This window comes from Gopherus flavomarginatus, chromosome 2 (genome assembly GCF_025201925.1).
Source record: "Gopherus flavomarginatus isolate rGopFla2 chromosome 2, rGopFla2.mat.asm, whole genome shotgun sequence".
Classification (NCBI taxonomy): domain Eukaryota; kingdom Metazoa; phylum Chordata; order Testudines; family Testudinidae; genus Gopherus; species Gopherus flavomarginatus.
In genome coordinates, this window is record NC_066618.1 from 190464065 (window position 1) to 190479949 (window position 15885).

Consider the following 15885-nt stretch of genomic DNA (forward strand, 5'->3'; position numbering starts at 1 on the left):
GGATGCTCAACCTCAACATGTCAAGTTGGGTGCCCAAAAATGGAAGCACCCAAAATTAGTGAAGACAATTTGTCCCTTAACTTTTCTTAGCTTCTGCTTCCCTTCTTGTACAATCCAGGTAATCCTAAATGCATACTACTTAGCGCTGTTGTGAGGACTTAGTAATGTTTGGAAACTGGGAGAATTAGGATTGGAATGGAGGACCATCTTGCTTTCCAGTGCTGAGGTTAATCCTCTAGATTACATCCCTTTAATTTTAGGGGTAGGATGTGGGAGGAGGGAATTAGGACAGCCTATGTTGTGCATCAATAACTGGAGATGGAGACCCAAAAGGAGAAGCTCCAGTTGCTACAGATTTAAAGGCATAGCAACCATTTTTTTCTGCACTGATTCTACTCACATATTTATGCATTTTGGTTTTAGTAATATTTTTATTTGTATTTGTGTGATTTGGTTATCACTAAGATGCCAGTAGCTGAGATAAGTAAACAGTACAGTGTATTACTACAGTACAAGGGATTTATGATAAAAGTTTTTAAACATTGAGATAAACAACATTATTGGAAATAATGCAAACATGCACAAACGTTATTGGTGATCTTTATACAGCACAATGTAATTTCTCAAAAGGTTTGCAACAAAAAATGGCAAAGCAACAAGGTCTCTTTGAACGATTTAGTGATATCATTTCAGAGAGAGGTGGGCCTAGTGAATACTTAACAGTTGCTATCATGGATAAGACGACATTTTAACAGCTTCAGGTAGTTGTCAATTTTGTGGGAATCCCTACGCAGGCAGTGCAGCAGACTGTAAAAGGCGAAGAGACGGGAGTCCTCATCTGCCATTTGCAGGGATGGGAGACCTGACCACCTAGAGTAGACTTCGTTTTCTATTTCACCGGGATGAACCTAATCAAAAGGAAACAAAATGGTAGTGTTTCATTGAGAGCACTACTGGGCTAAGCTATAGAAGCTAGGGAATCAGACAGGAGAGCTCTAGGTAAAGCACCAAAGAGCCAAGTAATGCTTGCCTTGGGTATGCTGTCTAATTGATTAAAGCTTGTAAAACTCTGGTTTACATTATGGTCCCAAAGATCTTGCGGGCATGACACGTCCTAATGTATGAAACATTAAATCTGTACCTCAAAATAATGCTACATTATTGTAGCAGAGTGGGTCTCTGCTCCGGCCCGGAAGGGGTTAAAGCAGCCCTGGATAAGGGCTGGGGCTGGAGAAAGCAGCCTTTTAGGCTGGGCTGATTGGGGAAATGGCAGCAGCTGGGGTCATGCCCCAAACTGAGCAACAGGCCCTTATATAAGGGCAGAGAAGCCAGTAGCCCAGACAGTCTCTCTCTGCATTCAGAGAGAGAAGGGCCTGGCTGCAGGGAACCAAATAAGGTACCCAGGGTGAAGCAGGGCTGGGGAGAGGCAGAGGAGCTGGGGAGCTCCTGCCTGGAAAGCCCCAGGCTGCAGCCTAGTAGAAGGCTAAGAGGTACTGGGGGTTGCAGGGTGCAACCCAGGGGTAGGCCAAGGCAGCGGGTCCAACCTCCTTTGCCGATGATGAGAGGCTAATACTGCAGTCTGCCCCAGGGCGTGGGGCTAGCTAATGACTGGACAGTTGCCAAGACACTGAGGCAAAGTGGGGATAGAGGGTGGGGGGTTCCCAGGGAGGGGAAACCCCTAAGAAAGAGGAAGGGATTACTGCCAGGGGGCAGAACCCCACATAAAAGGGGCACCGGGGTCCAGGGAGGGACACGGGGCCAGTAGCCAAAAGGCGGATCACTGGCCTGCAGAGGGCGCTCCGAGCTGGAATTTGAGCTAATTCCCGAGGACGACCAGTAGGAGGCGCTGCAGGGGTGAGTCCGCCCGGTTACAATTATATTTCTGTGTGTGTCTTTATTTCACTGAAAGTTTGCTCTTAAGCAGTATATACAGTGCTTACCTGCTCTAATGCCTGATGGAATCTGGTTTCATAACAAAGCCATTCCTTCCATCATGTGCAGCTCTGCCAGTGGCATTGCCTATTGGTTCAATCTGCCTTTAAGTTTTCCTGGGCAGGTGGATGGATCTGCTCTTGAGATTTCTTTACATGTACCCCCCACCCAGCTTTGTCTCAGCCGTTCTCTGAGACAAAGACTCTTGTTTGGACAGCCTCAGGAGTATGTTAAAGACAGAGACTGACATCAAGAGTGCTTCTTCATATAAATATCCATGGCTACAAAGCAAATACTGGGGTCCAGTACAACAAGAGGGGAAAACCGTAAGTGATACAGTGAAATCTGATAGAAGATTGAGTAAAAACTCATGTAGTCAGTGAGCATCTAAAATAAAGATTGGTTAAACTCTCCTCATTTGGAAGAGGCTTTCATCCATTTTCTCTTCTCGAGAAAAACTATACCTAATAGCAGGAAGATCACCTGTTTCTATCACCACTTGTGAAGCTGATTCATCCCTCCTGTGAAAACCAGCGGGGAACAAATACAAACCAAGACTGCCTATGGCTGTCTCTGAACAAGCGATTGGCCACACTGCAATAGTCTTGCCAGTGGACAAGAAACCGTGACTTGACACTGCTGATCTTTCCAACCTGATCTCTAAATCTGTTCCTAGAATGAGAACATGTAAGAAGACAATTCTGGCAGCACCTGATTTCCACTGTTATCTTGGACCCCTTCCTGCAGGTTTTACACATGGATGTGGATGGAGATGTCTTGGCTTTAATTGGTAGATGCAGTAGTGGTCATGAACAAAGTCAGGTTGCTGTCTAAACAGACTCTAAACTGAGAGAATAAGACCACATTTTGTGTGTGCTCTAATAGAAGTTGGTGAATACCGTGAGCACTTCTTAAGAGTGTCCAGCTGTTTAGAACTTGACCAAAGTCAGTGACGTCTGAAACTTTGTAAAGTCCAGTTCAGCTACTGATTGATTTATGGGATCTGTCAGAGGCACCATTAAACATAAACAAACTTGAGCTGTTTTTAGTCAATAAAGCTTTCAATCAGTTACTCATAACTCAAAAAAAGTTCTGTCAGACAACAGCTATGTTGTCTAGCCTTACCAAATTGGGGGGGGGGGACTTTCTCATAATGCTCAGGAACCAGATCCAAGACAGAGAGGAGGACACCTCCGCAATGAAAAATTCCATGTTTATTGTCAGGGAATTCTTGCAAAATGCAAGACTTCAAGAACAGACTCTTAAACACCTCTTTTCCTGTTTGGAGAATTGTAAGCAATACTATATAGATTGCTTACAAAATATCTATATTTTTAAAATATTATTAAGGTTGCAAAGTCAAGCACTCCAAAGTAAGGAAATGCCAGAATTAAAGGTCCCTTCTTATGTGTGTGGATTATGGTACAGTCTTTAATTACAGAATCATAAATTACTTTTTCCACAAAGTACCTGCCTCATTCAGTGCACAGGATGGACAGCACTCAGTGAACCACTATTCAATATTTTATTTTTTCCTCATTGCTCCAATGTGTGACGTAGGCCTTATTTACTGCATACTATTCAAATGCTGCTGTGAAGAATGAAATATTATTTCCTCATGGTATCTGAATGTTTCACAAACATTAATGCATTTATTTAATATTTATTTTGTTAATATCCCACTTTACGGGTAGGGAACTGAGGAACAGAGAGATTAAAGTAAAAAGTATCCACTAAATGTGGGTGCTAATCCTCCAGTTCAAAAGGAAATATATTCTATGGCTGTGTTATACAAGAGGTCAGACTGGATGATCACAATGGTTCTTTCTGGCCTTGGAATCTGTGAATGTGTGAGACCTCTAGGACCTGATTTCTCAGAGTAAATAAGCAGGGAACCCTTCAGACAACAGCCTCTTTGTTTATCCAACCCTGATTCATCCCAAGAACAAGTCCAATGTGTGCACAGGGGCTGAATTAAGATTGCACAGACTACTTTCATCGGTCATTTCCTAACTTCTGAGAGCTTGACTTTGCAACCTTAATAATGTCCTTTTAATGCAGTTTTTGTGAGTGTAATTTACTAGGTTTTTTAAAAATAAACTGAAAAAACAGAAATTCCCTCATGTGACATCATATTGACACCTGCATAGACATTTGCAGAGTTGGAATCTTTAGATTCCCTACAGAGACCCCTGCCACTTGAGCCAATGGAGTAAATGATGGCACTAGTAGGTTGTCATCTCTATGTGAACCAGTACTATAAGGGGATGAAACTCTCTGCCAGAGGGTTTCACAGATATTTGCTCTCAGGAGAGGAATGGTTAGATTCAGGGATCTTGAATTCCTTTCCAGGTTTTGGAGAGATGTGTTCTCTAGTGGCCACAAAGTCTTCTACCTGTTTTCTCCAAGCTTGACTCCTTCTGCTCTTTCCTCTCTAGCCTGTCGGAGTCTCATTTCTCCTCATGTAGCCAGTCCTAATGTCCCTTACTCAGGCTTCTCATTCCAGTCCCAGTTCCCCACTCTTGGCTTCTTATCCAATTTATCTCTCTTCCTCCAAGGTTTCCAGTCAGCCCCACACATCCTGTCCACTCTGACTACCTGTCAGTTTCCTCTGGCTCTTCATCCAATCTCAGCATCCACCCTCTCATTTCCCAGTGCTGGTGTTCTTGCCCAGCCAATCCCAGTCTGTTCCCAAAACTCCGAGTCCCAGTTCTCTTCCCTATGCCAACTCTCCCAGTCTTCACTCCCCAGGCTCCTTGTCTCAATCTACTCCCCCAGCCCCACCAGTTCTGGATTTTGTCCTCTCTACATTTGATTAAGGCACCTTCTTCTTCTGTTTTGCCTGGGTCAAGCATGAGGAGCACTGAGTGCCCAGGAAAGACAGACTCACTGCTCTCAGTTCTGGTGCCTGGATCCAGACTCATCACAGCCTGGAGCAGCCAAGAACATCAATTGCAGGGAAAGTCCTTCTCAGACCCCTGGAAGCCCCAGGCTGGAGCACACTCAGTTCAGATGGAATGTTTGGGGAATTAAGCTGTAAAGCTGTAACAACTCTCTACTGAGCATGTGTGAACTGCAAATTTTCAAAAACTTATCTCTTGGATCAATTTGAGTGAATCTTCAGGTGGAGGCAAAGGCCACCCACCTGTCAAATTTCAAGTTGCTACTCCAAAGTATGAGGCCACCTAGAATATTTTTCCCTAGCTTTGTTCTTGGAAATGACTTAGCCATTTTAGCTGAAATTTTCCAAATAATTCAGCCTGAGGCAGACCCCCAGCATGGGAAATTTCAGCCCAAATATGTAGTTTGGCAAAGTTATAAGCAACTGGAAACAGGGTCTTATAATGGGAAATGTTGGGTACCTTAATACTAGTTGGTGCTATCATCTCTAGTACATATATGGTCTCTGCATTTCTGCATCACAGTCATTCCATTACTAGAGTAAAGCCTCTTGCATAGTGGAAACTTTTGCCAGGAGGCATTGTTAGGGGTTGCATAATCTTAAAGATACAAGTGAATACCTATTTGTGGAGGAAAAAAAGTTCTCCTTACCCTCTAATAAACAGAATGATTTGTTCTTAAAATTAAAAATAATCTGACTTTCTAGCCTCTTTAGAGAAATATAAAGATAATTAAAAATTAGGCAAAGGATATTAACACAGCATCCACAAACCATCTCACAAGGTTAAGACAGCACACATTTCAAAGATTAATCATTGAATCTGAAAGGAAGCATGCTAGCATCTAGTTATAATAGTTCTGCTTGTCAGTGTCATAGCATATGTTGGACGTAGCGGGATCTTTTTGTGTCAACTGTTCGTTTATAAAAGGTGATCCCTTCTTTCTGTCTAAACATAGACACCAAAACTGTAGTGCAATAAAAGCATATAGTTTCTTAGTGGCCAAAAGGGAAGGAATTAAGGCATTGCTTCTTTAATGGGCAACATTGTGGGCCAGATTCTCAATTACAATTCAGCCTCTCATGTATTGCCTCTTTTGTGATGCAACACCGGCAGACCCAGGTCCTGCTCCAACTGCACCCGACCCTGGTGTAGGGATGTGTTCAGGAAGGATGGAAGCTAAGCTATTCCATGCCAGTCTTCAGGTGGCATAAGGTCCCTTTAGGGACAGCACATGTTTGGAATCGTAGCAGATGAGTCCAGAGAATCCCTCCCCCTCCATCTCCATCACTCTCCTGCTCTGAACAGAGTGAGCCTACTCCTGTATGTGGCTTCCAGGGAGCTTTGAACTAGGATATCAAGGCCCTAATGCTCACCTACCTGTCCAACTATTTTCTCCATTCCTTCTAGAAGGCGCTTGTTTTGTTCCTCAATCTCTACAGCCTTCCAGAGGATGGTATCTGGAGCTTCTTTGATACCTTGCACTTCAGAGACCAGATGGAGCAGGGGATCATTCCAGGAGCGCAGTACTCTGAGCACTAAATTCAGTAGGTCTTCATGCTATTCATTAACATTAAGAAGATGCAGTTAAAGCAAGAAGACTGTATGAAGGTAGCATGAGGAGTCTGTGCTGTATTCAGGTTAGAGCAGTGATCTATGACTGAGGGAACCTAGATTTTATTTCTGTCACTGATTTGCAGTGTACCCTTCGGCACATCACTTGTCTTATCCATATATTTCAGTTCACCCCTCTGCAAATGGTGTATTCATGTACATACAATCAGTTATTATTAACAATGTGTTAAAAGAGAATTGGATGAATGGTGATAAAACACTGTAAATACAAAATATCACCAAAATTGTCTCCACAGTATATTGTATAGTGAGAGAGACTAGGTTTAGCCTCTGTGAATGGAATTGCATTTAACTTGATAATTAGCCAATTTTTAATGAGACAGATTTAGAAGTCTGGTGGGATCTGAAAAAATATTTCAGCACCGAATGTAAGATGCACTCTGGGGTAGGCCACTTAATGCCTTTTATAAAGGATTTCTACTGTCTACAGAGCATAGTAAACATACCCTGCCATCTTCCTCATCCCCTTTGAAGAGTTTTGCTTCCAGGGAAAGTTCTTCTCTTTAGAAACTTTCACTGCTTGGGGTTAGGTGGAAGCTCAAAAAGCTTTTGCTCTTTTGAGGGTGCTCCTAACCATTCTGCAGCACTAGAAACCTTTTAAAGTTGACACATGGGACTTATATTCTGCATCTGCTCCTGTGCTAAAAGAAAGAGAATTTGTAACCCTATTGCATAATAGTCTAAAAGGAGGATCTTGGGACTGCAAAACTCGGACTGGAGTGCAACTGGGAAAACATCAAACTCTGGCATAACTCTTCGGTGACTAAGCTTGCACACTGTCCTTTCCAAAGGCTAAGAGAAGGTGGACATACACATCTCTGTTTACGGCTGCCATCGTAAAATGGAGAATACAGACTTTAATGTGGCAATATCCAACATGACTCTCTTTACAAGTTGTTTGATTGTTACAATTACCTTGTATTGTTAAAGTCTCTGTATCTGAGTGATGATGTGGCCACTTCTTATCTGGTGGCTATTGCATGGTTATCTATTGAGAGTCTGTCAACTGCTGCAGTAACTATAGAGCCAATAGCATAGTGCATACTGTATTTATGCATCTCTTTGACTACTGATGCCCCCTTTGCTCCTTCCCGTACCTTTTATTATTATCATGCTTAATTATTATCTAGTTGTATTAAAGTAATGCCCAAAGGCTCCAATGAGAGTGCTATACAGATATAAAGAAAGACTTGGCCTCTGCTCCAGAGAGATTATAATGTAATTTGAAACAGTAAGCAGTAACTGAATGTAACATGCAAAGAGAGGGAGACTGAGAGCAACAGGAATAAGATAGTTTCTTTTATAGTACATATATTGAAACTGAATATCTGTAAGAATTTTCATCAGTATTTGACATTTTCTACTTTTCTTTTCCTTGCGTTTGATTTTGAATCAACTGTTTCATCTCTTTCAACTAGCTGTGACCTATCCATCTCTAAATTCACCATTGCCTCTTTCTCCTCCTTTCATTCTGAAATAGGTTAAAAATGAGACTCACGTGAATCTGCTGAGCTTGCTCCTTGTCTTCAGGAGTGGTTAGGGAGGAAGTGTGGCAGCCATTAATGGCCTTTGTAATAAATCCCCGGCCTTGAGCGTAGCGCTCATCCTGTGGATCAACAACAACATGCATTTATGAAATAAATAGATGTCATGGCTCAGATATTCTAAAGGAAATTAAGTAGGTATTGTTCCTTTGGTTTCATCTCTGCATGTGCTGTGTTTGTCCAGCCACTATATAGAGAAGTCGTTGGGAAGGAAAATACTTTCTGGGATTAGATTCCTGCGCAGAATCTGTTTAGAAGGGATAGTTCCTATATTTTAGCATAGTGGTTCTTACAACTCTTCCTAGTGGCCTGAAAAACTAAATCATTTTGAGAATCAAGTAGTAGGGGATTTGGAGATCTAGGGGGTAAGATGTGTGTGAGGAGAATCTTTCTTATAAAGTGGTCCACAGAATGAACTATGTGGATATCTTTTTTCTACCTTACAATTTAAAGTTGTTTAAATATATTGTAATAGGAATGTCAGTTTTCTCAAATATTCCAGATGTAACTGGCCTATGGCTTGCTTATGGCTCTTTATAACTGTAGAGCTATATCCTTCCAAAAGAATAATCTTGTTCAGTGTCTTTCACTGGAGATAATGTTTCTACTTCCTCCTCTTCCTCCCTAACTGCCTTATTAATAATTTTCAAATATTGGCACCTATACAATTGCCATCAAATTTTATATCAAGCATGTATAAACTCAGCAGTCAGCGACTGAAAGCCTGCAAATCACTGAGCCTAGAAGGAATAGAGTAACTTGATGTCTTTGATATCTGAGTTTCTATTGAGTCAGTCCAGATCCAATCTTTCCGAAAAAAGGGCCAGTTTAATGAGACCTGTTACAGTTTGCTTATGTCCTAGGAAAATGTTTAATATTGTTTGTAGAAAACTAAAGGTTCAGTCCTATGGAAAAAAAAGTATGTGATTGTGTGAAATTAAAGACTGCATCATAATAAGGCTTGGCAGAATTTGATTTTTCTTTTTTTATAATTTCAATGGATAATATCTATGGCTATTTTGAAACATTTTATTAGCTATCTAATAGTTGTGGGAAATGAATAGATCAGATGATGAGGGGAGTCAGACAATAATTGTTTAATGACAGTAGATGCTGAGATTCAAAAGGTTAAAGCTTTATAATTGTTAAAACACCAATTGTTAGCACCACATATCAAATATAGAAACTAAATATCCTTAAACCAAACTCTAAGTTCTCAAGCAACATGTTTCTTACTTTGCCTATCCGTACCATTTTGATTATTATCGATGGAAATGTTGGTTGGTTTCTGTGTATGGTGAAATCCACAACGTACTGACATTTACCAATCCTTCCAAACCCAATCCTCATGTGTATGATAAGGGTGATGAATTAAGGTTGAAAAGGCAACCTTCATTCTGGTATTTCAAAACTTTTGAGTGCTCGAGTTTTCAACCTTAATGTTCCTTTAATGTAGTTTATTGTGCAATTTCGTAGGTCTTTTTGAAAAGCACACTGGAAGAACAGAAATTCCTCCACGTGGCACCTTATTGACACCCACTTGATTCATCAGCAGGGTCAGAACCTGTAGCTCCACCAAGGAGCGGCACCAGACTTTCTGGCGCCCTAGGCAGAATTCGGGGGGCGGCATGGGGCACACGGGAGCTTCTGATTCCGCTCCCATCACGCCACCGAAGAAGGACCCTCTGCCGAAATGCCGCAGACAACAGCGGCAGTCATTGAGCTGCTCAATTGCCTGCCGCTGTTTTCCGCGGAAGGTCGGCAGAAGGTCCTTCTTCGGTGGCGCGACGGGAGTGGAACCGGAAGCTCCCATGTGCCCCGTGGGAAGCACACAAAATGCCGCCCCCCGAATCCTGGTGCCCTAGGCGGCCGCCTAGAGTCGCCTAATAGAAGCGCTGGCTCTGGCTCCACCACGCAGACCTCTGCCATTGGACCTAATGGAGTAACTCATAGCAGTTGTAGGTTGTTGTTTCTGTGTGGACCAGTGCTGGAGGGGAATGACAGACATTGCCAGTGGGTTTCACAAATATTTGCTGACCGCAGAGGTGTGATGAGACTCAGGAATCTTAAGTTCCATTCCAGACTCTGGAGGGAAGCGTGCTGTCTTGGACACAGACACTACTAACCCTGTTTCCCCAAGCCTGAACCATTTCATATTGCTAAGCTCCACTTGTGTGGTTTTTTTTTTTTAAGTATTGTACTGCAGTTCCTGTCAAGTCTCACTCATAAAAGGCTGAGTACTTACAAATTCGTTGAACATTTCTGAGGAGAGGGAATGGATGTAGTGTGAGAGTTTAACTGCACGGTCAAAAAGATTCCCAAGGGAGACCTGACAACCAACAGACCCACTGGGACAGATTGGCAATGAGGTCACACCTTTCTTTGACAGGAACATGTTAGATACCAGCAGAACCACCAGCAGCACACCTGTTCAGGTTTAAAACAAAATGCAGATTTAGAAGGCGTTCTATAGCAAAAACGATCACAGTTTTTTAGGAAACGGTTCCCTCTGTTACAATATACTGCATTCTCTCCTGTCTCTTACCACTGTACCTGCCTTGATTATGCAGCAATAAGTGGGAAAAAAATCAGCCTTCCCCACTTTGTAAATATAAATACATAATTATATTTTCATAGATACATAGTTGGAAAACTAGGTTGCTCCCTTTTATTTTTCACCCAGCCCTCCACAAATGTGCTTTTCTTCTTTGCAAATGTTTGCAGTTTTTAAATTAATTTTGAAGGAGGGCAGTTATGTCACTCTCTAAAGATTCTGATTGTCCTAGGAATTCCCTCAAAAGATTTCCAGCAGCTGTGCTGTTTAGCAATTTGAGTTTAACCTTAAAGTGCCTCCTGCTAACAAAACACATAGTGTACTTCAGGGTATGTCTACACGACGGGTTTATTCCGATTTTACAGAAACCAGTTTTTTAAAACAGATTGTATAAAGTTGAGTGCATGCGGCCACACTAAGCACATTAATTCGGCAGTGTGCATCCATGTACCGAGGCTAGTGTTGATTTCCAGAGTGTTGCACTGTGGGTAGCTATCCTGTAGCTATCCCATAGTTCCTGCAGTCTCCCCCACCCATTGGAATTCTGGGTTGAGATCCCAGTGCATGATGGGGCAAAAACAGTGTCGTGAGTGATTCTGGGTAAATGTCATCACTCAGTCCTTCCTCCGTGAAAGCAACGGCAGACAATCATTTCGCGCCCTTTTTCACCTGGATTGTCTTGGCAGATGCCATAGCATGGCAACCATGGAGCCTGTTTTGCCTTTTGTCACTGTCACCGTATGTGTACTGGATGCTGCTGACAGAGGTGGTACTGCAGTGCTACACAGCAGCATTCATTTGCCTTCGCAAGGTAGCAGAGACGATTACCATCCCTATTGCACCGTCTGCCATTGTAAATTGGCGGTGAGATGATGGTTATCAGTCATTTTGCACCATTTGCATTTGGAAATTGGCGATGACGGTTATCAATCCTTTTGTACCATCTGCTGCTGTCATGGGTGTTCTGGCTGGCCTCGCTGAGGTCGGCCGGGGGCGCATGGACAAAAATGGGAATGACTACCTTGGTCATTCCCTTCTTTATGTTTTGACTAAAAATAGAGTCAGTCCTGCCTAGAATATGGGGCAAGTGTACTAGAGAACCAGAGAGCACAGCCGTTCCATTTCAGAGCCCCAGATATCCCACAGGAATGATGAGCTGCATGCCATTCTAGGGAGTGCCCTGCAACAACCACACCCATTGCTTCCCTCCTCCCCCAACCCTCCTAAGCTACTGTGGCAGTGTCCCCCCATTTGTGTGATGAAGTAATAAAGAATGCAGGAATAAGAAACACTGACTTTTAATGAGATAAAATGAGGGGGAGGCAGCCTCCAGCTGCTATGATAGTCCAGGTAGGACATTAAAGGGTGCGGGGGGAGAGGAGCTCAGCCTCCAGCTGCTATGATAGTCCAGGCAGTACAGAATCTTTTCTTTAGACATGAAAGGGTGGGCTGATGGAGCTCAGCCTCCAGCTGCTATGATGAGGATGGTTACCAAGCCTTTTGTACCATCTGCCGGGAATGACAAGGAGTCATTCTCATTTTTACCCAGCCGACCTCACCGAGGCCAGCCAGGAGCACTCATGTGCTGCTGATGATGATGGATACCAGTCATTTTGCACCGTCTGCCACCGGGAAGGGGATGCTGGTGTTCAGCGCTGCAGCACCTCGTCTACCAGCGGCATGCTGTAGACATAGGGTGACATTGAAAAAAGGGGAGAAACGATTTTTTCCCTTTTCTTTCAGGGGCAGGTGAAGGGTGTAAATTGATGACATACACCCTGAAACACCTGGGAAAATGGCATTGGGAGCTCAGCTAAGAATGCAAATGCTTTTCGGAGACTGCGGGGACTGTGGGATAGCTGGAGTCCTCAGTACCCCCTCCCTCCCTCCATGAGCATCCATTTGATTCTTTGGCTTTCTGTTACGCTTATCATGCAGCACTGTACTGAGTCCCTGCTGTGGCCTCCGTCTATCATAGCCTGGAGATTTTTTCAAAGGCTTTGTCATTTCGTCTTCTGTAATGGAGCTCAGATAGAACAGATTTGTCTCCCCATACAGCGATCAGATCCAGTATCTCCCGTACGGTCGATGCTGGAGCTCTTTTTGGATTTGGAACTGCATTGCCACCTGTGCTGATCAGAGCTCCACACTGGGTAAACAGGAAATGAAATTCAAAAGTTCGCAGGGCTTTTCCTGAATACCTGGCCAGTGCATCCGAGTTCAGATTGCTGTCCAGAGTGGTCACAATGGTGCACTGTGGGATACCACCCGGAGGCCAATACTGTCGATTTGCAGCCACACTAACCCTAATCCGACATGGCAATATCGATTTCAGCACTACTCCTCTTGTCGGGGAGGAGTTCAGAAATTGGTTTTAAGAGCCCTTTATATCGATATAAAGGGCTTTGTTGTGTGGACGGGTGCAGGGTTAATTCAGTTTAACGCTGCTAAATTCGGTTTAAACGCGTAGTGTAGACCAGGCCTCAGTCCCTTTCTGATCTTTTGAAGCTTTTATAAAGGACTTCTGAATGTCTTACAGACAAAACAGATCCGGTAAAACTTTTAACATGAACTTGACAGAATTAGTTTTCTAGTGAAATAAAATATGCGCAGAAGTACAGTGAAATTTTTAAAAAGTAATACCTGATAAATTAATACATTGGTTCAAATATTAGTATCCCATGCAGCTAGAGGTAGAATACACCACAAAAATGACTTGATAAATATACTGTTTTATCAAATGTATTCATTTTATGTGTGCCAAACTAAAATATACCCAATAAAACAGAAGAACCCCCTTTATATCATCTATTAAAGGAATAGCATGTAGTTCAGCAAGTTTCTCTCTGGCGCTGAACTAAAAAAAAAAAAAATCATTTTATCTACATAACCATTGGGGGGGGTAGGGATAGCTCAGTGGTTTAAGCACTGCCCTGCTAAATCCAGGGTTGTTGTGAGTTCAATCCTTGAAGGGACTATTTAGGGATCTGGAGCACAAAACAAAACAAAAAACCAACAACCTGTCAGGGACAGTACTTGGTCCTGCTAGTGAAGGCAGGGGACTGGACTTGATGACCTTTGAAGGTCCCTTCCAGCTCTGTGAGATAGGTATATCTCCATAATGCAAAAACCCCATAAACAATATGCACTCAATATGCTGCAGAAAGAGGAGTGTGCTAGGAAAGAATCAGATGGTGAAGGAAAATTAAGAGATTGGGATTAGGTTACAGGACCATGCACTTGTAAATCCCTAGTTTGATTCTGGACAATGTAGATAACAACTGAAAGTCATTGCTTTCTGACAGCTATTCAGTGGCTTTTGTGAAATAAATAGGCAATTTGGGTGTGCCAGTGTCACATCCTAAATCAATTATAATTGACATTAATCAGTACTCCTGTTAGTCTAAGGCCAGTACAGTCCTATGTTGGTATAATTACATTGCTCAGGGATGTGAGAAATCCAACTCTCAAGAAGGTGGATTAACTATGCCAATGGGAGAAGCTCTCCTGTCAGTATAGTAGCATATTCAGTAAGGCCATCTACACTGCCACTTGCAGTGCTACAACTTTTGTTGTTCCAGGGTGTGAAAAAACACCACCCTGCATGACAAAAGTTTTAGCTCTGAAAAGCACCAGTATAGACAGCACTTTACCCATTCAGGGTGGGGGGGTTTTATTGCTGGGAGAGCTTTCCCCTGGTGATAAAGTGTGTCTACACTGCTGATGTCACAGCGCTGGGTAATGTAGACACCCTTTAAAACACTTCAGCAGCACAGCTGCACTGTACATGTAGACAAGCCCTCATAAAGGCCAACAGATAAAGGACTGAATAGATATAGTGACCAAACTACCTTCTCACTCCTAGGAATAGGCTCTCCACATAGAGCTGGAGGAAACTTGGACTGATGCTGCCTGTACTGTATCTGTTGTATGGCTAAAGAGAGGACTTCAGTCTGCAGACCTGTTACTCCAACACCTTTCTTCATTCCATACCAAATTCACTCTAACTTAAAGAAAGCACACACACACACACACACACACACACACACACACACACACACACACACACACACACACAAAATATCAAAAAGCCAATGGCAAGAGACTTACCTTTCAGTGAAGCCCCCTTGCTCATGGTAGTGAGCATGTGTGACAACTTTCTTCACCAGAAAGAAGCGTGAAGTTCTTATTCTCATCTTCTGCCAGTTTTATACACCCTCCAGGGGCCATGATGAATATATTCAGCAGGTTGTTTCCCATGCTTCCTCGTCATTGAGTTTACATTCTTAATTACAAACATCAAAATGCTCCTCCATTTCATATTCATATTCAGCGTGACTTTGTGGCTTGGGGGAGGGAATTTGATAAGTTTGGCTGTGAGATCTTAGAGTGGACTGGAGTAGTACACTGATGGTCAGAATGAGAGAGTAGACATATTCTGCTCTTAGGTGCAAATCCCACTGATCTCTGTGGGAGTCTAGTTTAGGCCAGAGTGTTCTAGTTAGCAAGTTGGGAAAGATATTCTCAACTTTTACTGTCTTATTGATGGCTCCTTCTTTACATCAGCAGGACACATTATTTTCATTAGTTATAATTATGGGTAACTGTGTAAGGGAAACAGTATCTTGCAAAGTCAACATTACAGACTTTGAGAGAGAAGTGACACAAATTGCACTAAAATCTGCCAAAAGAGAGGAAATAGAGGCTCCTCCAAATAAGATACATCATCTATAAAACTAGTATGTTGAAGACTCAGCATGATAGGAATGCAGCTCAGTTCAGGAAAGAGAAAGACTAGGGAGCTTGAATTTGAATCCAAAGGATTAGATCTTTAAATAGTAACCAAGAAGTATTGTTTTGTCCTGAATCTGAAAGGTGCTGAGAGTGAAGAGTGCAATTCTTTTAAGCATATTTAAATAATAATAATAATAATAATAAAACAGTATAAAACATATGTTTGCTGCTTACTTAAGTATTATCTATTAATGGAAACCTGATAAAAGATGAGATTTTTTGTGTAGATGAAAGTTATGTATTTAAAAAATCTACATATTCACTTTATGGAAAGTGGTGGTTGTTCTAATCAACAGGATGTATAATTTGTTTCTAGGTCTGACATTTCTCTGATAATCTACAAGCTACCCAGCTGGTCAGCTCTAGTAGGCCCCATGTTATTGTGTGAGGCCCATCTGTATGAATGTATTAGCGAGTGCTTAATCTCTCATCTGTTCCTCAGATCTATTTACCTATGAAAAAAACTTTCCAAATTAAATGATTATTATGAATAAGGAATTAATTTTTAATGAATATCTTACCTTCA

General features: G+C 42.3%; 1 protein-coding gene across 1 annotated transcript; it reads right to left on the minus strand.

Moving 5' to 3' along the window:
• Positions 1 to 716: 716 nt before the first annotated feature.
• Positions 717 to 14712, minus strand: PRL (prolactin). Its single transcript, XM_050942313.1, has 5 exons — positions 14676 to 14712; positions 10257 to 10438; positions 7966 to 8073; positions 6213 to 6392; positions 717 to 908 (listed from the first exon to the last, which is right to left on the minus strand). Exons 1-5 carry the CDS (start codon positions 14710 to 14712, stop codon positions 717 to 719), a joined length of 699 nt encoding a protein of 232 aa, XP_050798270.1.
• Positions 14713 to 15885: the final 1173 nt, after the last annotated feature.